The sequence below is a fragment of the Plectropomus leopardus genome, chromosome 12, assembly GCF_008729295.1.
Source record: "Plectropomus leopardus isolate mb chromosome 12, YSFRI_Pleo_2.0, whole genome shotgun sequence".
Taxonomy (NCBI): Eukaryota; Metazoa; Chordata; class Actinopteri; order Perciformes; family Serranidae; genus Plectropomus; species Plectropomus leopardus.
In genome coordinates this window covers 10,130,772-10,155,464 of record NC_056474.1, presented here as the reverse complement: position 1 = coordinate 10,155,464, position 24,693 = coordinate 10,130,772, and the positions used below count along the sequence as shown (strand labels likewise).

The 24,693-nt window shown below is 39.4% G+C and overlaps 1 protein-coding gene across 1 annotated transcript in view; it reads left to right on the top strand.

The window, feature by feature from the left end:
• obscnb (obscurin, cytoskeletal calmodulin and titin-interacting RhoGEF b) overlaps positions 1 to 24,693 on the top strand; it is a 70,027-nt gene that overhangs the window by 42,550 nt on the left and 2,784 nt on the right. The window contains exons 49-84 of the mRNA XM_042497487.1: positions 291 to 569; positions 1,847 to 2,104; positions 2,368 to 2,634; positions 2,865 to 3,137; positions 6,386 to 6,652; positions 6,922 to 7,197; positions 7,293 to 7,565; positions 8,428 to 8,718; positions 8,920 to 8,949; positions 9,492 to 10,826; positions 11,184 to 11,465; positions 12,333 to 12,414; positions 12,540 to 12,661; positions 12,795 to 12,992; positions 13,125 to 13,157; positions 13,249 to 13,347; positions 14,056 to 14,274; positions 14,442 to 14,475; positions 14,592 to 14,644; positions 14,781 to 14,879; positions 16,548 to 16,604; positions 17,359 to 17,498; positions 17,721 to 17,921; positions 18,049 to 18,125; positions 18,213 to 18,383; positions 18,540 to 18,699; positions 19,597 to 19,713; positions 19,855 to 20,019; positions 20,104 to 20,262; positions 20,354 to 20,531; positions 20,631 to 20,744; positions 20,881 to 21,048; positions 21,776 to 21,878; positions 21,980 to 22,109; positions 22,282 to 22,375; positions 22,561 to 22,603. Of these exons, the coding sequence (XP_042353421.1) occupies positions 291 to 569; positions 1,847 to 2,104; positions 2,368 to 2,634; positions 2,865 to 3,137; positions 6,386 to 6,652; positions 6,922 to 7,197; positions 7,293 to 7,565; positions 8,428 to 8,718; positions 8,920 to 8,949; positions 9,492 to 10,826; positions 11,184 to 11,465; positions 12,333 to 12,414; positions 12,540 to 12,661; positions 12,795 to 12,992; positions 13,125 to 13,157; positions 13,249 to 13,347; positions 14,056 to 14,274; positions 14,442 to 14,475; positions 14,592 to 14,644; positions 14,781 to 14,879; positions 16,548 to 16,604; positions 17,359 to 17,498; positions 17,721 to 17,921; positions 18,049 to 18,125; positions 18,213 to 18,383; positions 18,540 to 18,699; positions 19,597 to 19,713; positions 19,855 to 20,019; positions 20,104 to 20,262; positions 20,354 to 20,531; positions 20,631 to 20,744; positions 20,881 to 21,048; positions 21,776 to 21,878; positions 21,980 to 22,109; positions 22,282 to 22,375; positions 22,561 to 22,603 (6,847 nt within the window). The remainder of the gene's footprint in view (positions 1 to 290; positions 570 to 1,846; positions 2,105 to 2,367; positions 2,635 to 2,864; positions 3,138 to 6,385; positions 6,653 to 6,921; positions 7,198 to 7,292; positions 7,566 to 8,427; positions 8,719 to 8,919; positions 8,950 to 9,491; positions 10,827 to 11,183; positions 11,466 to 12,332; positions 12,415 to 12,539; positions 12,662 to 12,794; positions 12,993 to 13,124; positions 13,158 to 13,248; positions 13,348 to 14,055; positions 14,275 to 14,441; positions 14,476 to 14,591; positions 14,645 to 14,780; positions 14,880 to 16,547; positions 16,605 to 17,358; positions 17,499 to 17,720; positions 17,922 to 18,048; positions 18,126 to 18,212; positions 18,384 to 18,539; positions 18,700 to 19,596; positions 19,714 to 19,854; positions 20,020 to 20,103; positions 20,263 to 20,353; positions 20,532 to 20,630; positions 20,745 to 20,880; positions 21,049 to 21,775; positions 21,879 to 21,979; positions 22,110 to 22,281; positions 22,376 to 22,560; positions 22,604 to 24,693) is intronic.

The following is a 24,693-nucleotide window of genomic DNA, read 5'->3' as shown; positions in this document are numbered from 1 at the left end:
TGGAGGAATACAACTGCGCAGCAGGAAATGTAGTTTATTCTTTTTTAAAAATTATTTCTTGCTTTATTACTACAAATTGTGAGTTATAATATTACAGATTGTGTTTTAATGGTTTGTTTAGGTTCAGGTTTGTTTGGTTTTTAGTTGTCATCAGTTTTCACCAGAGTACATGTTCATGTTTGTGGCATTAGGTTGTCAGTAAGTATTGAAAGGATTTTTCTTCTTACTGATACCCTCTGGAAGCTCAAGAGATCTGCTCAATGACCTTCCTTCATCCCATTCATCCTTAGAGCATGTACGCATCATCCGAGAACTCTGCGATACCACCGTGATCACTGGGCAGGATGCCGTCTTTGAGGTTGAGTTGTCACACTCAGGAGTGACAAACGGGGAATGGTGGCTTGGAGACAACCTCCTCCAAAATAATGATCTGAATCAAATGAGCAGCCAGGGCAGAGTGCACCGTCTAGTCCTGAAGATGGTGACCACAGATGAATCAGGGGATGTTGCCTTCGTGGTAGGAGAAGAGAAGAGTGTGGCCTGTCTGCTGGTCGAGGACAAACCCAAAGGTAAAGGAGATGAGATGGTCACTAGAGATTTTCCTCCTGACATCCATCTCCATCCAACCGCCAAACAAACAGCTTTGTCTTGGCAAATGGAAATCTGCTGGCACAGTCATCTTCGACATCCTAACTTTTTACATGTTTCCCTTCTTTGCATCTGTAGTGTTTACTTTAGAAAAAATGCCATTACAATGCTAACACAAATGACTTAGGTAGAAGAACTAATTAAAGGAAAACTTGTGTATTTTTCCACTTGGGCCCGGCCCTACCCTTCTCTACCCTACCCTAACTTACCTTACCCTACCCTACAATACTTAACCTTACCTAACCGAACCTAACCTACCCTATTTTCCATGTTTTTATGTCTTAGTGACCAATGGAGACAACTAATTTTTAATATAGTTTAGTACTGAGAGAAAGAGCTACCACCAACAACTATGAAACATGCTTTAATGTAACCACTTACCAGATTTTTTTCACTGACAGGCTCAGATTATTATTATAAGTGTCTGACAACATTATGAAGAGGGCACTTCTATTTGAGATATTTTTGTGGGTGTGTGAATGCAGCACTAGCAGAACCTTTCATGAATTTTTTCTTTTTTTTCTATCCCTCAGCAGCAGTTTGAGGAGTTTATCAGTTTCACTTTCACTGCGCCTGGCTTTTTGTTGCATTGTCTGTACCCTCTGCACTCCAATGTGGTAAACAAATTACATACAACAATATGTGGCGAGCGTTCACAAATAAATTAACGTGTTGGAAACCCTGATGTTATCTAAACAATTTTACATGTCACTGTTGAATACTCCGGTGATTTTGACAATGTGAAAAAATCAGCAAGACCTTCTCCTTTAGAGAAACTTGGTTAGACAGACATTTACAAACAGATTGGTTCAAGTGAACGGTAAAGAAAAAAGTTCAATTTCTGCCGTTTTGCTGCTGCTGCTGGCTCCAGTGCTCTCTCTCAATACTGGATTAATTTTCAAAAATGGTTGTCTCCATTAATGATTTAGACACAAAAACATGGGAAGGTAGGGTCCAAGTTGAATGTTGAAGTTTTTTTTTTTTTAACAGACTTCAAAAGGCATGAGGTATGTTTCAGACAAAATTGCCAGATCTTCATGTACCATGCTGAAAAATTTGTAACAGTATATAATAGTCAGAGCATGCATTTATGTTTAAAGCTTTGAGGTGATTAACATGGGGCTGTTAAGGAAAAGAAAAGGACTGCATATAAATGCTACCTTTTATAAATCTAGTTTCGCGTTTCCCATATTTACAGTGCTAATACTAGAGAAGCCACACAACACTGTGGCAGTAGAGGGTGAAACTGTCACTCTGGCCTGCACCATCTCTGACGCCAAGGCTACTGTCACCTGGAGAAGAGACAATGTGGCCGTTCAGGCAGGTCTCAAGTATGACCTGAGGAACAACGGAGCATTCCACCAGCTTCGTATCCACAACCTGGTGCCTGAGGACTCAGGAACGTACACCTGTGACACTGGAGATGCACAGTGTGATGTCACCTTGACTGTGGAAGGTAAAGAAAGATGCCACCTGTAAAAAAAGTCTCTTTGCTGTTGATCAAATTCAAGAATTTGGACCAATATAGGACTGAAATGAAGAGCTGAAATATCCTTGAACTTCGCTCTACCACAAATCCAGTCTGGCATCACTGTGCATCAGCTAAAACCTTTATCCAAACTCCTTCAGAGATGTTTGTCTTCTCATCTCAACTATCTGATGCTTAACTTTCCATCTCAACATCTGATGCCAAACTTTCCTATTTTAAATTCCCACCAGGTGCCCCAGTGTTCTTCCCTAAAGAGCTCAAGAACCAGGATGCTGTAGAGGGTGATGATGTCACCCTTTGCTGTGAGCTGTCTAAGCCAGGTGTTCGTGTTGAGTGGAGAAAGGGAGGCATGGTCCTCCAGCCCAGTATGAAGTTTGGGATGAGGCAGGAAGGGTGCGTTCAGGAGCTCCATATACGGAACGTGGAGCCTGAGGACAGTGGCTACTATACCTGTGACGCAGGAGACCAGCTCACCACAGCCTCTTTGGCAGTGCAAGGTAGCCTATTTCAATACTTTTTCTTCTATTCTTGAGTTTACTTAGGTCGACTGGTTTAATTCTGATTGTTTTCTACAATTTATTACTAGAAATAATAGGTTTATTGTTAGGACTGGCCTACATTTTTGTCAACTGTGATCTAGTATGGTGTCATTTTCCATCTATCGATACAATGCTGATAATGAGTCAGAGGCTCAGTATATGCATATGTGTATTTTTTCACTCAACAGTGAAAGAAGTCTTCATTGTCTGTGGTCTTAAGACCACCGACGTCTTTGTTGGGGAATGGGCAACCTTCTCCTGCCAACTGTCTGGTAGGGCACCTGGCAAGGTGCAGTGGTGGCTAGATGGTACCTTGCTGGAGAACAACCCCTTTAGTGAGATAGGGCTGAGCCAGGGACACATTCACACACTCACCTTAAAGAACCTGGCCACAGACGACTCTGGCACGGTCATGTTCAAAGCTGGGAGTTTGACATCAACAGCCAAGCTCTTAGTCAAAGGTATCACATTATTAAGAAAATCAATAGAGACTGAAAGAAACAGTATTTCAGTCGCTTTTTATACCCTGCAGAATTTTTATTCTACATCTCACCATATTTGTAGCATATTTTAAAGCCAATCTTGTGTTGTTTACACAACATTTTGCAATTGAACTACTGGCAATATTTTAATGAAATAAGTAGGTACAAAATCTACCAAATTTTCTTTGTCGTCTACCTTAAGGAAAACTAAGCTGATTGTCAACATGCTCTCTGTCAGTGCAGTGTGTGCAGATTACAGTGTTAAGACGTCCCTGACGTGTTATGTGTCATTCCATGTCATCCATTGGATTTTGGCTGGTGGAGGGATGGTATATTCCAGATACTGGCAACACATGGGTTGCCCCAACACCGTTCATCTGCAAACACTGCAGCGATGCAGAGCTGGTTGAAAATTAGTATCCCTATAATGATGGGCATTAGACAAATTTAAATTAGTGCAAATGTCCTTATAAGAGAGTAAATATTCCTTGAATTATGATGTTTTCTGCAGGGTTTCATAAAAAGTTTGAAGTGTATAAATAGATGAATCGTGACTATTTTTACATTTAAGCGCTTCTACTTGCATGATCAGCATTATTTCTCATTTCATTAATCATAGTAATAATAATAATAATAACAATGACAGTAGTTGTATGCTTTGATACAAACAAACATAAAATTGGGTGCAGCACCACAACAAAGTTGCATAGGGAAGAATAAAACCCAAACATCTAACACTAGTCGGATGTTTTAAAAAAATCAGCCGTTAATTTGAATAAAAGTATATATTATTCAGCCGAGTTATATTTCTACTACTCTTTTGGATTCTCTCAGAATCCTTCATATGTGCTGTATAAAGGGCTGCTGAAATGATAATGATAATCACGATTATGTTTAGAGATCACTATTACTTGTATTTATCACACCCATTTGTCCATCTTTGGGAAAGAATTAGCGTTACAGCTCTTAAGATTTTTAAGGCTGCTTCTTGCATGTTGCATTGAGAAGGTCAAGTCAAAATAAGGTTTGACATGCAATAAACATATCCTCCAAAAAATATAAATACTATTAGAAAATTGGACATTTTTGTCTTAATGTGTGGAGTTAGCCTGCACAGTCCAAAGATATACAGGCGAGGGTTAATTGGCAACTATAAATTGTGTGTACAAGTGAATGTGAGCATGCATGGTTGTCTGCCCATATGGCTAATTGATAGATCAGTGTCTACTTATCTATATGCCATAACATCGCCCAGCTGCAGTTGTGTGGACATAAATACCCCGTTTATGAGGCTTATCCCAGTTATGATCATATTCACAATTTGATGTTTAAATGCGCACAGAGAAATCAGGTCATTCAAATCCCCCATATACATCCTGGTTTCTTTCTGAGTACTCCAGCTGGTATGTTCTGGTTTCTCATGAATGGAATATGGTGTTAACATGTGAAAACCCATAAATGTGATACTCCAAAAACCTGATTGTTGTAATGTGAACAGCATTAAACTGTGTTTATACTGTGAAGTATATTGGTAGTATAGCCATAAACCGACTAGGAGACACTGTTGATACAGAGATGACATCTGCATGAGTTTTAAGAAGTGAGGAAGAGTTCCCTCTGGATGTCTCAGACTGTATGTATGTTTAGCCGTGTTAGATGCTCTGCAGCATGTTGTATGCTAATATCAGTTTATGCATTATTGATCGTGCAGGTTCAATATAAAAGCCAATTGAAAGAAGGTACCAGTCACATGCTTCTTTTTTAATGTGGAAGTTACCACACTGACCATATATGGGTTTTTATGTCCATAAAACACACTCAGTAACTATACCCAAACAGAACTAATCCAACAAAAATGAACAGTCCATCTTAAATCTTTGTACTAAAATACCCTTGGCTCTGCTGATTGCCCGATGGCTTCACTCCTAAAGTCTTAATCATTCCCACCTGAAGTTTTCCTGACAAGTGGGTCAACTATTGATAAGGTTAGCAGTCTGGGAGACTCAGACTGGAAGCTGCTGCTTTTTTCTGACATCCCTGATGTTTCACTGATGTTTCCTGTTAAATTTTTATGAAGCCTCCTGCGGTTCATATAAATGACCTCTTAGATTTCAATCCAAGATTCAATCCCATTCAGAATTCCTTCTGCCTTCCCCTCAATCCCTCTGATTCTATTTGTAAGCATCATTGGCTCTATTTGGTTGAGTCTTATTTTAAAAGTGTTATTGAATCAAGGTTCAGTGTTTACAAAAAACAAACAGTGCCTATTACATTACAGTACAATCATGATTTTTGAATGACTGTGCTAGTCATTCATCAACATTTGTACAACGTCAGCTGCATTTCAGATACGCACTAAACACAAGTGATGCAATCATAACACAAGTGTTGACACAAGTGTTATGATTGCTTTACTGTATAGTGAATGAAACATTTGCAGTACAGGTGTCCTCACCTGTTTGGGAAGAAGAAATTAATTATTTACAGCATGCTGGAAACTTATGTAATTGGGGATCTCTCGAGCCATTGTTTCACACCACCTACCTGTGGTGCGGCACTTGTTCAAGTTTAATAGGTGCCAAAAGCATGATTGTGATTATTATTATGGTTAAATGTGCAGCCCTAAGTGTTTGTGGCCCTTGATGATCTAAATAATAAAAAATAAAAATGAGACTGGATTAAGTGGATTAGATGTCAAGTAGGCTTGACTTTGGTGATGTTAAGGTTTGTCTTATTGTGCAGAGTTAGTGACCCATTGAATTGTGTCAACACAGATGTTGTGTTATAAAAGTGCTGCTCCACCCATCCATGCAGGCCGACTGCTGTTGAATGCTCATGTTCCATTTACCTCCACTATTCCGTCCTACCAAGCCCTGCCCCTAACCTCCAAGCACTAAAACCTCTAACCACTTCCATTTTTTTGCATTTCGATCCATTGATCACCCCTCCTCTCATTGGCTGCCAGCACTTCTTGGCCCTTGATTGTGACAGTTACCCTGAATCTTGACGATTGGGCTTTTTGACTCCCTATTCATTTTTAGCTCGTATACAGTGAACCTTAACATATGTTTTAAGATAATTAACCGTGGCACATTCAATTTGTACTGGACAATTCAAAAAAACATATCACTTGACCATGCTTTTGGGGGTTATAAAGCCCATATGTCATTCGCCGTGTCCTGCACTTATCCTGAAATCTAATGGCCAAGTCCTGACTCCAACCTCAGATCCCACAGTTGAAGTGGTGAGCGAGATGGAGGACATTCGGGTGCTCGAAAACCAACCGGCTGAGTTCATCTGCCAGTATTCAAGGCCGGTCAAGGCTCAGTGGACGAAAGACGGGCAGCCGTTACAGCCTGATGGCCGAAGGGTGGTAGTGGAGCAGGACTGGAATGTGGCTCGCTTGTACATAAGCCGAGTGTCCATGCAGGACAGGGGCGCATACTCCTGTGAGGCAGAGGGGACCTGCGTGGTCGCTTCACTGTATGTGGAAGGTGAGCTTCCCTCCACATGGAAAGAGCACCAATCTTTAAGGAGTCTCCTCCGCTCCCTCATCTCAAAGTTACAAAATGTAGCTGATAAACTGATCACTTGTTCATCATGACAAAGTTTGTGCCCTTTATTGCCAAATCCCATATGATTTGACTAAACTAAAACTAAACTATTTGGTCCTCTTAAAATTTTTTGTTATTGTGCATTCTTTTTTCTTTCCTCCTTTCTTTCTTCATTTATATCTTCTTTTTTTTTAATTTGTTTTCTGCAGGCAAACCCATTGACATTGTCCAGGGCCTGGAGGATATAGAAACCTTTGATGGAGGTGAAGCGCTGTTTGAATGTGCCCTCTCTCGTCCTGAGAGCAAAGATTGCCGCTGGCTCCTTGATGGAAAACCAGTGAAGGAATCCCCTAATGCTGAGATTGTGACATTTGAGAGCGGTCGGCGTCATCTGCTCCTGCTGAAAGAGTTGCGAGTGACAGACAGTTGCACAGTGACCTTCAAAGCTGGCACAGCATCCACATCTGCCCAGCTCTCTGTCAAAGGTGAGTCGTCCAAATAAGCGCCTCAAGACTTTGAAGTTGTGTTAATGTCATTATCTTGCCTGAATTACATTTCATGCTGTCAATTTTTTCCTTAGGTTGGCAGCTGGACGTTGTGAAGGGTCTGGAGGACAAGGTAGCTGCAGTGGGAGAGAAGGTCGAGTTTTGTGTTGAGCTCAACGAGCCTGTTCCTGCATCAGAAGTAGCCTGGTATGCTAATGGCATCGAGCTCAAGGCCAGTGATCTCTGGGCCACGCGGGCTGACGGCTGTTCTTATCGCCTTGTCCTGAGACAGGCGCCTCTTTTGCCACAGCAGGAAATTACATTTGCTGCAAGAGATGCCCTCTCTTTGGCTAAACTCACCATCATCAGTAAGTGAAGAACTTTGGTAGCCTTTTCTAATGACAATTATTTTAATCTTTCAGTTTTTTATGCTTCTTTTGAGTAATCACGTTTTTATGCCTCCACACTGGTGATAGCCTTGGCGGGGGGCATAATGTTTTCGTGTCGTCCGTCCATCCAGCTGTCCATATGTCTGCCCTCTTTCTTGTGAATGCAATATCTCATAAATGCCTTGAGGGAATTTCTTCAAATTTGGTACTAATGTCCCCTTGGACTCAAGGATGAACTGATAAGAATTTGGAAGTCAAAGGTCACGGTCACTGTTATCTCATCTGTTGCAGTCTTGCTAGCGGGACTTCTTAAATGTCCACTTAGACTCAAGGATGAACTGTTTAGAATTTGGTGGTTGCAAGTCAAAAGTCAAGGTCAATGTGACCTCACACAGCATGTTTTTTGCCATAACTTAAGAATGCATACATTAATTATGACACACAAACGTATATTAGGACAAATGATGAAGTGCTGACATTATATATCCAAAGACTCAAGGTCACCCTTACTCTCACATCATAATGTTTTTTAAAAACACTTTTCTGGCCATTATTCAATGCCATGACTAAAAATAGAAGGGAAGACATTCAGTCAGATACTTATACTCATGTTGCGAGCCCACCTTCTTCTGTGCTGTTGGGGGAAAGATGTCTGAAGTATCTACGTTTTTACAGACATAGGATACGCACGTATTCATGATTCTCTCTGTTATTAGACTACATCTCCTCCTACTTTCATATTCTAGTTATGTAATCCACATGTAACAGGATGGAAAGACAGTCTTGATACTACAGAAAACTAGTATAGCAGATAAACATTGCAACTTTCTTTTCTTAACAGCTGTACCTGATCCTCCAGAGGACCCCGAGGTCCTAAGTAAGACTGAAAAGTCTGTCAGCCTCTCTTGGTTTACTCCTCTTCATGATGGAGGGAGTCCCATTCTGGGATACAGGGTGGAGATGCGGCTGGTAGACAGTGCCCTCTGGCTTCCATGTCACTCTGAACCTGTTTGCAACACAGAGTTTGTGGTAGGAAATTTAATCCCGGGGAGTGGATACAGGTTTAGAGTGGCAGCCATCAACAGAGCTGGGATTGGAGAGCCTGTTGAGTTGCCTCAGACTGTGCAGCTTGGTGAGTGGGTTTGTGATTTGCCATGGCATTTAGCTTATTATTGCACGTTCAACTACTGTCTTTTTTTTTTTTTCTTTACATGAGATTGAGATGTGAGACAGATATGATATATTTGTGGTGTTCTATCAGATAATATGATATTAACAGTGTGGAGAAATTCAGACGTTCTACATGATGTGTGTGTTTTTTCATTGTTAACAGAGGCACCCAGGCAGCCACTGATTTCACCAGGTAAGACATTGTGTGTTTGGTGTGAAAGTTTTTTTGCATTTATCCTGCAAATGCAGGTCCTTAAAAAGTCATAGAATGTCTTAAAATCATTTTTATAAATATTAGTTCTCAAAAGTCATTAAAAAGGCTTAAATTTGAAATTCTTAGGTCTTGTCAAAATGCATCAAGTTTTGCATGAAAATGCATTTTTCTTATGTGACAAATCTTTAAACCAACCACTGAAATGTATACTGTCTTTTTACTTCGTACTTGCATTTACCTGTAGGTAAAATGTAGAACCTAACTTACTCTAATATTCATATTCTTCCACAAACCCTACCATTACATAAGACCACATATATACCACTTACTTTAAGTATCTGAAACCTGAAGACAGCCTGACTGTGTTTATACACCTCTGCACATATATCCTTCTCAAAAAAATGTTAAAGCCTGAAGAGTTTAAATTTGCAGGTTCCAGCATTAAAAGTGGGTTTTGTGTTGTGTGACTACTAACTTTCTAAAACAACATAGTGACACTGAAAACTTGATTTTGGTTATAGGTAAAGAGGCAAAACAGACAGAGACTGAGGTGATGGGGCAGCCCAGCCTGCCCCCAGAAGCTGCTGAAAAAGGTGACCTTCATGAGCTGTGGGAGGAATCAGCCAAGAAACGGCCCATGAGTCGAGAACCCACTCTGGACTCCATCACTGAGGAGGACGGTAAAGGTGGTCAGAAGAAATCAGAACAGAAAGAGCTGAAGGCCTCAGAGAAAGTGGAAATAAAATCAGGGGAGAAGGAGCAGCAGGTCATTGTGTCTAAGAAGCAGACAGAGTCCAAACTGTACACCAGCTCCGAGGATGAGTCTGTTACTGGGGGTCCAACGCTCGTCTCCTACCTCAAGAAGAGCAGCAAGACTAGTGTCACAGCAACCAATGAGGGAGAGATGACAACTGAGAGGTTCTTTAAACATTTCCAGATGGCAGAGCAGAGAACAGTCCTACAGACTACAGTGGAAAAAACCACAGTTCAGCAGACCGGTGAAAAACAGGTGTCTACAGAGGAGACAAACGTCATGGAGATCAGTAAGGAGGACGAGCCTGAGCTCAGAGATGCTGCCATTAAGATTCAAGCTGCGTTCAAGGGCTACAAAGCCCGCAAGGACATGCGCCCTGTCTTTAAAGAGGCCTTCAAAGACCAGACCAAAGAACCTACTGGCACCATACATCTAGAATGTGTGGCAGAAGGTAAACCTGACAAGGTGCGGTGGCTGAAGGATGGAGAACCACTGACGGATGGTAAGCACCACCATATTGATATCTACAATGACGGTACTTGCTCACTGGTCATCACTGCCATCACCACAAAGGACACTGGGGTCTACACTTGTGAGGTCACCAACAAGTTTGGCGTCACGTCTCACAGTGGTAAAGTCACCGTAGGAACGGCAAGAGAGTCATCTGGGCGACGGCCACTGACCGTGGGCTACAGCGCCGACAGCGAGCCTGAGAGCTCCTCAGGTAGTGAGATGGACGAGTCACTGAGGCAGGCAAGCAGACGTCTCCGCCGCCTGTTGCGCACACGTCTCCCACCAGATGTTGAGGAAGAACCATTTGTCAGCGCAGATGAAGGAGACCTGCGTCCTCCAGATCCTCACTCTTACCGGGAGGATGACACTTACATCTACATTCGCTTTGGCTCGCGGTCAGAAGCAGAAGTTGCCTCAAAGAGGTTCCAGGAGATGTTTACAGTCCACGGGGTTCCTGTGGAGACGACCATCCTGGAGGCAGGGCCTCTTAAAGTGGAGCTGCGAATTAGAAAGATGGGCTACTCACAAGATGGAACACAGACCCCCACACAGGACAGACCGGCTCCTGCATTTATGACTGGAGCTCCGGGTAAGAAGCGCATGGAAGTGGCTGTTATGATCAATATACAATTTTAATACATTTTAACAATCATCAGTATTGTTACATACAGGCAGGACAATATGGAGAAAATCTGATATCTGGATATTTTTTTCCAAATGCCTTGATATGGATATTGTGACGTTATTGTAATGTTGACTATTGATGTTTTCACAAAATATTTACCCAATGAGCTTTTTAAGTAAATGATCGTCAGTAATGTGGATATAATGACTAAGTGCGTAAAGGCAAAAAGAGAACAGCTAGAAAATAAAAGTGATGTAGATAATGTGCATTAAACTCTGTCCTACCATACTCTACTCTGTACTCTTTGCTCTTGTTACCCAGCTGCCCCGGTCTTCTTGACCGAGCTCCAAAGTCAGGATGTTCCAGACGGTTATCCAGTCAGCTTTGACTGTGTTGTGATCGGCAAGCCCCCTCCCACCATTCGCTGGTATAAGGACGGCAAATTGCTGGAGGAGAATGACCATTACATGATCAATGAGGACCAGGAGGGCTGCCACCAACTTATCATTACCACTGTGCTGCCCACTGACATGGGTGTCTATCGCTGCACAGCTGAAAACAGCAGCGGCATCGCAACCACTAAGGCTGAACTCAGGGTTGACAGTGAGTAAACATATGTTACATTTACACACACTTTTGTTTCACTAATACCTTGGTACTTATCGTTCAGGTTTTGTTTTTTTTGGTGTTGCAGTTTTCTTTCAATTTTGTTAACTGGCCAAGTGTACACAAAATGACATCTTGAGATAAATATCATGCGATAATTTCAGCACAGCTATAGCAGTAGAAATTTCATGATTGTGTTTTTAGTCATTAGATTCGCATTTTTTTAAATGTATGTGATGTATTAATATAAGCCAATCCTAATATATAAAAATACAATTAGCATTAGCACCATCTTGCTTTCAACATGTCCATATTTTATGGAATATTTCATATGTAAAATAGCTCTTCCTCCTACACCAACATCAGGATGAAGCAAATTAAGATTGCCAAATAGACAATATGACATTCAAAACATTTTTACTGAAGTATTGATTTTACTGTAAAGTAGATCCACTGTAAAATTACATTAACCACAAAATAATGAAGTGAATAAATCAAAAAAAGCTGTTTGGTGTAAAATACTAATTTAAAAGTATCTAGTGTCTGCATTGCCCTATCTTAAACCTTATCCTCGTTAACCTATCAACCTGAAACAAAAGTCTTAGCCCTAAACTGGCATTTTTCAAAAGTGGAGTTGTCAAAATGACCCTACTTTAAAATACTTAAAAATGTCCTCACATTGAGACTTTGTTACAAAAGCAACCTATGTTCAAATTAGACGGCTAAGTGCAGACATAGTCTAAAATTGAAACTGGTTCTCACAAGACTGGCATAATTGTATAATCACATGTACATATTGACACACATATTGCCCCTAATTTCACTTATCACTGTTAAATGCTGTACATCAGTCTTTTCCATCAGTGTCTTGCAGCTCAGATTACGACACTGCTGCTGATGCCACTGAGACATCTTCCTATGTCAGCGCCAAGGGCTACATGTCCAGGTGAATTTACTATGAATGGTGTTTTATGGTGCTTAGAAATTGATGATAAATACATTTTATAATATTTTATATATATTATTATTATTACATTATTTGAGGTGTACTGTCCTCCTCTCCTTGTGCAGGGAAACTGAGACATTTGAGTCTGTAACTGAAGATGATCAACTACCTCAAATTGTGGATGAGCTTCACGATGTTCATGTCAGTCCAGGTTCACCTATCGCTAAGATGCAGCTCAAAGTAAAGGGTAAGTTTTTTAACATAATATTAATAGTCAGTTTATTCGAGGCTACCAACTATGTATCTCTCTTGAAAACAAACTCCACCCACAGAAAGTTTCCTGACTTAAGATTGTTTCTAAAATACCACTATTCTTTCAGGTTTCCCAAAACCCAGAGTATACTGGTTCAAAGATGGCCACCCTCTGCGACCTTCAGAAAGGATTACGTTGCTCACAGAGAGAGACGTTCACGGTGTGGAGATCCTGGAGGTGAAGAAAGAGGATATGGGGGAGTACTCTGCTTACATCAGCAATGCAGCTGGTTCTGCTTACTCCTCTGCCCGCCTGATAGTTCTGAGTATGTATGCAAACGCCTAAATTGTTGTCTATAAAAAAGAGCATCACATACTGTATTTTAAATGTGCTAAATGTTTTTAAAAAATGCAGTTAAGATGTTTACAGGTACAGTAACACCTCTATTTTGTAACAGGTCCAGGGGAGATTATGCCACAAGATAAACGAGGTAATTTGACATTAATCCTACAAACTTTGCACAGGTACTTCAGCAGATTTAGTATAAGTGACTGCTTTTGTTTTATACTACATTTTTACAGACCCCAAGGAGCCTCTGGTGCCACCCCGCTTCCTTGAGAGGTTCAGCAACAGGAAGGTGAAACAAGGAGCCAGCATCACTCTGTCTGTCAAAGTAGAAGGTTTGTTTATTTTACTCTGTGATTGTTATAATATCCTTTAACCTCTTAAACTCTGCCGGACCAATAACTGGCTCCTGTGTTTCGGCTAAACGTTGCTCAAATCCATTTAACCTATTTTTAAATTCTGTTGGAGATTCCAAACTTTACAAAGGTTAAAAAAAAGGTGAATTTCCACCAAAATGTTGGGGAAATGTTGGTTTTGGAGGTTAAAACTATCTAAACATTTAAAATTTTATAGTTTTTCAGAGCAAACCAACTAGTTTACATTTTTTACAGAACTGAAGTCATAACAACAGCTACTTGTATAAACGTAGAAAATCATTTCAACAAGTTATATACTCCGAAAATATTCTGTTAACATACCATTTTGGAAGTAAATAACTTGTATAGAGGGTTAGATTGGTTGTAAACAAGTGGCTGTTGTTACTTTGGTTTAACAAAATTGTGAACAAGTTGGTTTGGTTTTAGTTTTTCACCAACATTTTGGTTTAAATTCCCAATTTCCCAGGTCCCTCGAAGTAGCTTTGGAAAGTTTGAAATCTTGAATAGAATTTAATTAGTGTCAATTGATTTGAGCAACATACAGCTGAAACACAGGAGCCAGTGATCAATCCAGCAGAGTTTAAGAAATTAGAGCCCACAGAAATTGGGAGACATCCATAACGTTTCATCCTCCCTTAAAATACTCAATGCCCTTTACTTTTTCAGGCTCTCCCACGCCTATGGTCTCCTGGCTTAAGGAGGAATCAATGGAGGATGTCCTGTGGATCAAGCCTGATACCAAGGGATACAAAATAGCGAGCTCAGGGCGCCAGCACAGCCTCATCTTGATGGACGTAGGCACAGAATACACTGGCGCCTACACCTGCATCGCCACAAATAGAGCAGGACAGTCCATCTGCACTGCCCACCTCGAGGTTGATGACAGTAAGGAAAGCAAATTCATTGAGGCACTCTATACTGTAAAAGTTACATCAACTTCCGACATTATTTACAAACCAGAAGACCCTTTGTGGAGTGCAGACCTCTTAGCATTTAGTTTGTCTTCTGAGTTTGACTGAAATTGTTTATGTGTTTCTAACTCTTTCTCTTAGCACCACAACCAAAGAAAGAGACCAAAGCCTCAGAGTAAGTTTTTCTTTGAGATTTCAGATTCAGAATTGCACCATTGCACATAAAAAACTGGATAAACAGCAAATTTTAAATATGTGTATATGTGAAAAGAAAGTTTTTACTCTCCTCAGGGTTCTTGGAATTACAGTCAGTCCTCCGGAGGAGGAGGCTGGCAGAGGAAAAGGTGAGACTTATCACCTCATACAGTGGCATCTATTATTTATAGTAATATAATCTGTTATTTATAATAACATATATTATTTGTAGTAATAAACACTGCAATATTTATGGTGGTATTTCCTCATTGTGTGTGCTTTAAGAGGGTAAAATACCCTACCTAGGTGAAGTAGGTACAGAGGAATTCCTCATGAAACTCACCTCCCAGATCACGGAAATGGTATCAGCAAAGATTACCCAAGGTAAGTGTATGTTATTGACTCCTCCTGTATGCAATTCAATATTCTATTATTATATTTTAATTTGAAAGGCATTCTTTTTCCAGCTAAAGTACTTTGTACTAGAAATATTGAGCAATGTTAAAATATATCCAGGAAGCATTCAGGAAAGCTGGATTTATATTAAAACCCAGAGTTGAGCAAACCTTAAAAGATGATTCAAGTGTTTCTACAAACCAAGCTCAGTGTAACATTACCAGGCTAATTCAAGTTTAGTTTAAACCAAGATTAAGTAATGATTTTGTTGGGATTTAACAGCAGCTTTAAGTAAGGGGATAGTATCAAATTTGGCATCCAGTATAGTAGTAGGTGGCACATATGACTTATAATATGGGGAAAAAAATTCAGGGAGATCTTTCAGCTCCAGATTTTGGCTGTCTGTAAAGGTAAATACTTAACCTGCATGTACAACTAATATCCAGCACTGGTACAGTAGGTGCCCTTGTTTTTATGGTGGTATAAAATATCTTCCCAGATTGTTTCATTCAATGCAAAATAATTAATTTTGTTGTTGCCATACATGCCGCAAGCTAACTGTGACCAAGTAACATACTGTAGGTCAGAGATAAGCAACCTTGCCCAAAGACCCCTCCTGTATCCATAAGTAAACTAAAAACCCCGGAGTACGTGACTTTATGAATATTTCATATGATATTTAATCCATAACATTAACAGTACAAAACAACTGATAAACTGTACAATTCACCCACATGTGAATGAATTTCATATTTTATTATTATTATATGTTTATTTTTTCTGTTTTTATTTTTTGTTTTGTTTTTAACAGTCATGCATATTTAATACGCTTTTTTCTTGACAGTCAGTTTTCGCCGCACTGGTGCTTGGTCATTACTCTATTAGCTCTGATTATTTTAGCTGAGCAGTTTTATAATGCAGAACGAGGCTTAACAGAGTGTGAAGGCTCTGTAAATATAGCTTGTGTTAAGGTCTTCACTGTGGCCTTATTCTGTGATATTTTTAATAATTTAAACTTTAGAAAATAACAGTTTCATTCATTTTTCTTCAGAGAAATTTGGGAAATGCCAAGATAAAGGCCTACAGTTTTTTCTTAATACAATGAAGCTTTTGCAACCCCTAGTGGGAGTCAGGACCCTATGCTGGGAACCGGTGTCCTAAATCACCTGTGTTATCTGTAGTTTGAATACAAATCTGCAGGTTGCCTATCCTTTTGCTTGAATAGCTTAGGTAGTAATTTTCTAATACTGCACATGAAACATGCAAGCTGTTATGAATGCCTTTGCTTTATGCTAATGCTAAAAATGCAGAATACATTGCTTCTATTTAGAGATTTGTTACATGCAAGTCAGGTTTAGTTGAAATTAGTGAATTCCTTCTGATTATTCAAGAATTGCGAAAGTGTTTTTAATCTGAATGCTTCAGCAGCACTTCAATTCTTGAATTAGAATTCACTTTCCAATAGATTCAAGGTCGACACCAAACGTGACAAACGAGTTCTTGTCTTGCGCTTGTTTTTCAGCATGTTTTTCTTCATCTGTAAATATGTGACATCCCATTGCTTCATGCAGACATCATTTCTCTACCACCTTTACATCCATCAGTATAGCAACCCAACCAATTAAATGCTCATCCAATCATTAATTTGTTATTCAGACAGCTTACAGAATCATGAAGTGCTCCAGTGGATGAAATCTTGGCCCAAAAATACCAGTATGTATCCAGAGTGCATCAGTTTTACAATTATATACATTTACATTTTTTCATTGACTTATGAATTAAAATGACCTGTGGAAACAGTTTTGAGATACATTTCCTTTTACATACAGGTGAAAAAAATGTATTATATAAGATGGTGCAGAGACTTTTCTGTGTCAGCATTGTAACTTTGAAAACATCCAATTAACATGGATTTCGAAATGATTTTAAAATGAAGTCTCACCCAACTTATAGCTGGAATACATGCTCACCGACAGACATGTATGTGGAGAGCTCAGATAATACGTGTTATCTGTACTGTAGCTTTTTCTTGCATGTTGTCACAATACTAACACAAAGCGAAGAATGAAATGATTGTTGTGGGATTTTTCCTTCTTTTTCCTTTGTATTGCAAAAAACGTAATTATTTTGAAATCAGATCTTAAATGATTACAAGGGGTGATGTTCAAATTTTTTGATAAAAATGTCCAAGTAAATAAAGCACCAGCAGCAAAGAGTCAGTTAGTGCTTTAAATGTGACTGTGAGCTGCAGGGCATAAATAACTGTATCTAAATTCAGACCAAAAACAAATGATTTCTTTTCATCAGAGCAAAGTGTCATTATCCCTTCCTTTGCCAGAACATTTTTGATACATAACAGAGTCCATTAAGTTTTAAAGTAGTAGGTACTGTAATAGTACGTTTTGTACGTATTTGCACCATTGACCTGTATCTCTCTTATAACCTCCTACCGTCCTTGCTGCCCCAGCTTCATTACGCGTCCCAGGCGTTGACAGCGATGATGAGACTAAGACCCCTTCTCCATCACCTCATCACGGCCGCTCTCGTCCTCCCTCCCTCATCGCTGACTCTTCCTCTGAGTCTGATGAGGGGGATGCGAGAGGAGAGGTGAGACATACAGAAGTTCTTGTGTTTTTTTAGCCTTGCGTCATTGATCTATGTTTGCTTATCTTATCTATCTTACCTTACCTTAGCTTAGGTTAGCTTAGCTTATCTTAGCCTATCATCTCTTTTAAGTCATGTAATGTTGTCACAGAATTTTGTGAAAACCACATGTACACTTTCAATAATATTATTATTAATTTTTTTGTCTTTTCTTTTTTTGCACAGATGTTTGACATCTATGTGGCAACGGCTGACTACAACCCCACCATAGCAAGCAAAGAATCCATCTCTCTGAAGGAGGGACAGTATGTTGAGGTTTTGGATTCAGCTCATCCACTCAAATGGTTGGTCCGGACCAAACCCACCAAAACTACACCATCCCGCCAAGGCTGGGTCTCACCTGCCTACCTGGACAAGAAACTCAAGGTAGGATTTAAAATTGAAGCCACCAATCCTATAACATAACATGTAAACTTTTTCAACCTTATTAATTAATTGTCTTGAAAGCTTTTTGATATTTTAAAAGTAATGGTAAAAATGTGTATTCCTCAAGCTCTCTGCTGATATGGGTGACCTTCCAGAGACAAGTGTGGAAGAGGTGTCTGAGGGTGAATACAAGAGGAAATTATTGTAAGAAAAACATAGCGACACTCATTTATTTACCAAATACTGGAACTGAAGGACATGTAATAATCAACTATTATTTCATGTCCCTAGCCAACTGATCCAAGACCTGATAAATGGTGAATCAGAGTTTGTAAAAGAGGTCGACTTCTTTACCTCCCATCACCTGAAGCATGCAGACAGCCCTGATGCACCGCCTGATGTGAGCAGCCAGAAGGAAGTCATATTCAGGAACATTGAGGATATCAAGTCCTTCCATAGCAAGTGAGCTCACCTGTTAATGACTTGTCATTTTAGTTGGCATTTTTGTAAAAAAGAAAGTATTCCACAACCAGAGCTTCTTTCTTTTGAAAAATATCAAAGACTGCCAGATTTGACAAATATCCAATGCATTTATTCCCCGGGCATTTTTGTTTTTAGGGCATTCCTGCCAAAGCTGAATGACTGTGAGACAGATGATGATGTCGCCATGTGCTTCCTGAAGAACAAGGAGGGCTTTGAGAAGTACCTCCAGTATCTTGTTGGTCAGAGTCAGGCTGAATCTGCTGTCAGTGACAAGGTTGTTCACCGCTTCTTCAAGGTAACACCAGAACCTAAGCCCATTACACGCTCTAATTGGCATCGGACAATATGAAAATTTTAAGCCACAATTTTCCTCGCCAAAATAAATGCGACTCACAATAATATTCCAATTCATGAGAATATTATAAAAACTCTTAAAATGGTGCTTAAATTTACTGGAAATATTTTACATTACAGTTTATCAAGAAACAAATATTTTTATTGCATGACAGACAGGACACATCTATTTTTTTGAACCAACGATCAAATCTTATTTAATATATTGAAAAATGCTGGCGCTTTATCAAGATTTTTTGTTTTTTTTCCTTTTTTCTCTTTTTTTCTCGAGGTTAGTATGTAATGTAGCCTGTTTCTCTGGAGTATTTTTATTGTTTATTGTTGGTTGCTAGGAAGTGTCTTTGGATGCTGCTAGGATTATTCTGATAGTGGAAATTCACCAAAATCCACAAGGAATATGTTTTGTCAGCCAATTTAAAACTGTATTCTCTTTGTTAACTTACTACTGTATACTTATATTTGCTGCATTGTAAGTACCTCATTAGGTGACAGTGAAATAACTGGATGAGTATAACTATTTGAATTCAAAAATCCTCCTTTCATTACATAGAGGCTGAAAATGTTTCTCTTTGCCGCTGCCTTTCATTATATAAATAATTATTCATTTCTGACACTGATGTGTAAACTTTAATTTTTGTATTTTATACATAAAAACATTTTTTAGCTTGTTTTTATTTTCAATTCTGTAGCTCATTAATTATGTTTTTTATTGCATTTAAATGTCCTTTAGAGTGTGTCTTTTGCACTTCTGGCCTGATGCTTTTGATATTTTCTGAAAAGCACCTTGAATTCCCTGTACTGTATAAATAAACTGACCTTGCCTTGTCTGACATTGTAGGAGTACACTGAGAAAGTGCAAGCCAGTGCAGACCCTGCAGACCCGCCTGTACATAGCATCAACGCCAGCCTGCAACAACCACTAGACAGAATTCAGAAGTACAAGGCCGTCCTCAAGGTGACAGCTTTGACACACAAAATGCATGAACTCTCTCTGAGGTTTGGCTCTCAGCACTACAGACAGGAATGACCAAGGCATTTATAGACCTGTATCACTAACATCATAGTTTTACTAAAATCTCTTCTCCAACATCTTCAGGAGCTCATTCGAAACAAGGCAAAAAATGGGCAGAACTGCTGCCTACTGGAAGAAGCGTACGCCATGGTGTCTGCACTCCCCCAGCGCTCTGAGAACACCCACCATGTCTCCATGATCAAGAACTATCCTGCCACACTGGAAGTATTAGGAGAGCCAATTAGACAGGTGGGTGGAGTTACAGTGACATTCCCAATTAATAGATGTGATTTGTGATTGTCTATTTATTTATTTATTTTTTTTTTAAACCAGGGGCCCTTCCAAGTGTGGGAAGGGGCTCCAGGGATTAGGACGTCCTCTAGAGGTCACCACCGCCATGCCTTCCTGTTTAAGAACTACTGTATCATCTGCAAACCCAAAAGAGACAGCAACACTGATACACAAGAATATGTATTTAAGAACATGATGAAGGTAAGACTTTCAATTTAATCACACCTTTTTTTCTTACATCTTAACTGTCACTTTGCCTCATCAGCAGCTTAAATGGTGTTTTTTGTTGCAGTTGAATAACATTGATGTGAATGAGACCGTGGAGGGTGATGACCGTGCCTTTGAGATCTGGCATGAACGTGAGGACTCTGTGAGGAAATACACCTTGCAGGCTCGAACTGTTACCATCAAGAACTCCTGGCTGAGAGACTTTAGAGAACTGCAGCAGAGATACACCATGCCTGCATGGAGTGAGTGGAACGCACTTATTATTCTTTCATCACTCAGAATGCATTTTAATATTCTCCCACTTCCATACACTACCCTTCATAATTAAACTCCTTTTCTAGGTCCTCCTGACTTTGATGAGATTCTAGCAAACTGCACAGCAGAGTTAGGACAGACTGTTAAGCTGGCCTGCAAAGCCACTGGAGTTCCCAAACCTACAATCACCTGGTACAAGGGTACGCCATTTCTACAATGTTTTTACTCATTTGCCGTATTGGACAGTATAGAGATTAATGGGGAGTAATGATTCATACAAACAGTATCTGAGACCAAATGTGTTTCACCAACAAGTGGTTTCCTTGTCCGATGCAGATGGACGCGCAGTGGAGGCAGATCCTCATCACATCATCATTGAAGACCCGGACGGTTCCTGCACGCTGATCTTGGATAACATGACTGCAGATGATTCTGGTCAGTACATGTGCTTTGCCACCAGCTCAGCTGGTAATGCCAGCACTCTGGGCAAGATCACTGTTCAAGGTGAGTGGAATACAGTGTGACAGTGAATTCTTTAATTTATGATTATGATGCAACACAGAAAGTATTAGTCATATGTCACACTGATTTTTGGTTAAAATTAAAGGCCTTTATGGAATTGAAGAAACAGTGTGTAAGATTCAGGGGGATTTAGCAGCATCCAGTGGGGAGGATTGCAGATTGGTTAGAATTACTTGAGTGTTCATTGTTCATTAGGTTTTTACTGTGAGCTGAATTATTCGCAGAGGTCTTCCCCTCTCCAAAACAAACGAAGCAATTGATTTATAGTCATTTAAACACTGATTAAAGCGGTTTCACAATAGAAATTCGTGTTACTCCAATACTATTGGGCATGTCGGAGGTGGACGCTTACTGTTTACTGTGTTTGTCCAACACTGCTCTGCATGGAGGGACTCCTAAATACTGTTGGAGAAACATGGCAAGGTAGAAACATGGCAGTGAGACAAAGTGTTCTGCATAGGTGATGGCCTGCTCCCAATATAAATATTAAGGTCTCATTCCAAAGAAACAAAAATACAATGATTCTTATTGACATTAAGGTGATTATACACCAAAGAAAGCATACTTATTTTATTATATTCCATTTTTGTCATTGTATCCCCCTAAATCTTACACTCTGAACCGTCAAGTAATATATTTTTGTGAAGCTGATTCATTTTGATTTGATAGTAGTATTTAAATGTATTACATTTTGACATATTTCTTGTAGTGCCTCCTCGTTTTGTGAATAAAATGAGGAATGCTACATTTGTTGCTGGTGAGGACGCTCAGTTCACCTGCGTCATACAGAGCGCTCCCCAGCCCAAGATCAGGTATGAAATTTGCAGAAAAATTGTGCATAAATTCAGGAGGTACTTCTGTTTTGCTGTTTGTTGACCCCTGTTTCTCTTCTCTGACTGTGTTTATGGTGAAGGTGGTTCAAGGACAGCAGGCTGCTGACTGACCAGGAGAAATATCAGACTTACAGCGAGCTCCGCAGTGGGGTTTTGGTGTTGGTAATTAAAAACCTGACAGAGAGAGACCTGGGACACTATGAGTGTGAGGTAAGTCGACAATAAACATCCAAATTGTACTTAAATCACAGACTATACTATAGTGTTATAACTTATATGCAAAGGAGGGAAAGTATGAGCCTTGACACTAAGTCAGTTGATATCATTTAGCAAAGATAAATTATCTTTAAGAGTCTAAAAATAGATTCTCTGCTCTTGTCAGCTGTCCAACCGTCTGGGCAGTGCTAAGTGTGCTGCTGATTTAGTCCCACCCTCTGCTGTGGCTCGCACTGGTGAGCAGGCCATCACTATTGAAGGTAGGAACATTGACTTTATCCTCACCAAAACAGATTCTCTAGATTGTTTTTATAGTATACATATTTGCTTTTAATGTGTATTTAAAGTTAAAGGTTGATGCATCCTATACTCTAGAGGTGATTCATGTTTTGCTGCGCTTTTTTTTTGTCTGTCGAATCTCCTTTATTTCTGCTTCCCTCCATAGTTACAGAGCAGGAGACAAGAATACCAAAGAAAACCATCATCATGTAAGTGTGAATGGACTAAAATTATCTTTCTGCCTGAAGCATGACTGTCGCCTGTTTGCATATCAGAGTTTTTGTTTTGCACTACGGGTACTTTGAGCTAATGTAAGAAATGTTATTTAGACCATAAAAACACCTTCATAACAATGAGATAATGCTTCTTGTGATATAGATGCACTGATTTTCTTTTTATTTTGATCTTGCTGTGTAGATATCGCAAGCTAAAAGATGAAATGATCTTAAAGGAGCAGTCAGTTTGTAAGATTTGGTGGCATCTAGTGGTGAGGATTGCATATTGCAACCAGCCGAAACTTCACCCATGTGCCAAGTGTGAACTTAAGTGTTCATTGTTAAGGAGGTTTTTCTTCCTAGGGGTCTCTCATTGAATAAAGCAGTTTAATGTTAAAAATCTGTTTTTTCTCTGCTTTGTTTGGCTTGTCAATATGAAAATGTGCATAGGTTTGTCCTTTTGGGGCATTGATGTGTTAATGAAGTAAGATACAGCATTGAACACAAGGCCCCGTTCATTCCTATGAGAGTTACTTGGTGGCCCATGTATCCAAAATGTTTCAACTGGAGCTGTATACAATTACCGGGATGATCACGTGATTATCATAACTATTTCCTACACCGTGCAGCCCTTATAGCAAGCAATTAAAGATTTACCGGAGCAGCGGCAAACTTCCGCCGACCAAACAGCCAACTGTAGATGCAGCACTTCACTAACTTGATATGGGATGAAATGATTTAATAATGTGGCTCTTCTATCTATTCTTTCTAAATGTTACTGGCCTCAGTGATAAAATCAAATTGGAATCAAATCCAGAAAGTAAAACCAATCATTTCAGGGTTGTGATGTTAAAATTTAATCCACTGATTTACAGGCCTCTTTTTTAATGTAATTACACAGTTTGACCACTAAGAAAATTAGAGGATTAGCACAAGATACAAATGTCTCATTCTAAAGTAAAAAAAACATGATTCGCATTTTCAGATGATTATACACTATAGAAAACACACTTATAATATTCCATTTATGCTTATATATACCCCTGAATCCTAAACACTGGACCTTTCAAAGCGATTTGGAGCCCTTTGTATGTGTATGTGCTCCTCTGTCTGTCTCTGTGGCCCTGTGTATGCATTGCTGTGTAATATTTAAAGCCTGAGTGCAAAGGACTCTAACACAAGGATGATGAAAGGATGGGCTGTCCGCACCAGGGTGCTGTCGTCTTTAACTGGCAATGTAATTACTGCAGCTCCACAAAACCAGCACCAGTGTATATATATATGTATGCACAGATACACAAACAGATTCAGATTCACACAGCTTTATTAATCCCGTCAGGGGCTATTTGTTTAGACAGCTTGCTTCATACACATACAGTTACATGAAGACACATAAATAGATTAGTAATAAATAAAAAAATGATATATGCCAAAGAGTTCAGTTGAATAAAGGAATCTATAAATATATTAAAGTTAAGTTTGATTATCATTAAAACAAGTAAAAACAATATAATGGTGGTTAGTTTTACAAGCAGGTAAAATGTAACAATGCCTTGATGGCAACAGAGTAAATTCACCTGTAAGAACGTGTCCAGAGGAAGCTAAAATACTTGACTGCAAAAAGTGGTCAAGTCCGTTTTTGTCACTCTGTTGAGCATATTTTAACAATCCTATTTAGATTTTTTTCTGTCTTTCAGTATGGAGCTGAAAGCTGAAATCGCAAAGTTACAAAGTTTTTAAGTACAAAGTTTAAAAAATCAAATTACAATTTGGTCTTGATCCTGCTACAGTTGAAGAAGGAGTTGATTAAAATCACCACCTACCATGAAAATTTCATCAGGTTGCTTGGGCATGGATGGCTGAAGATTTAACACACATATAATCCACCCTCACCCCAGCCTCCAAAAGAATAAATAAATAGTAAAGTAAATAAAAATAAAATGTAAAAAAAAAAAAATGAGAGAATTAAGTTAAATCAATTAAATACAAAACTGTAGGGTCTGGATTATGTTATAGAGAAACAGTTCTGAAGTGTCCCGCTCTAGGCCCTTTGCTGCGTGCATTTTTCATGAAAGAGCAATAAC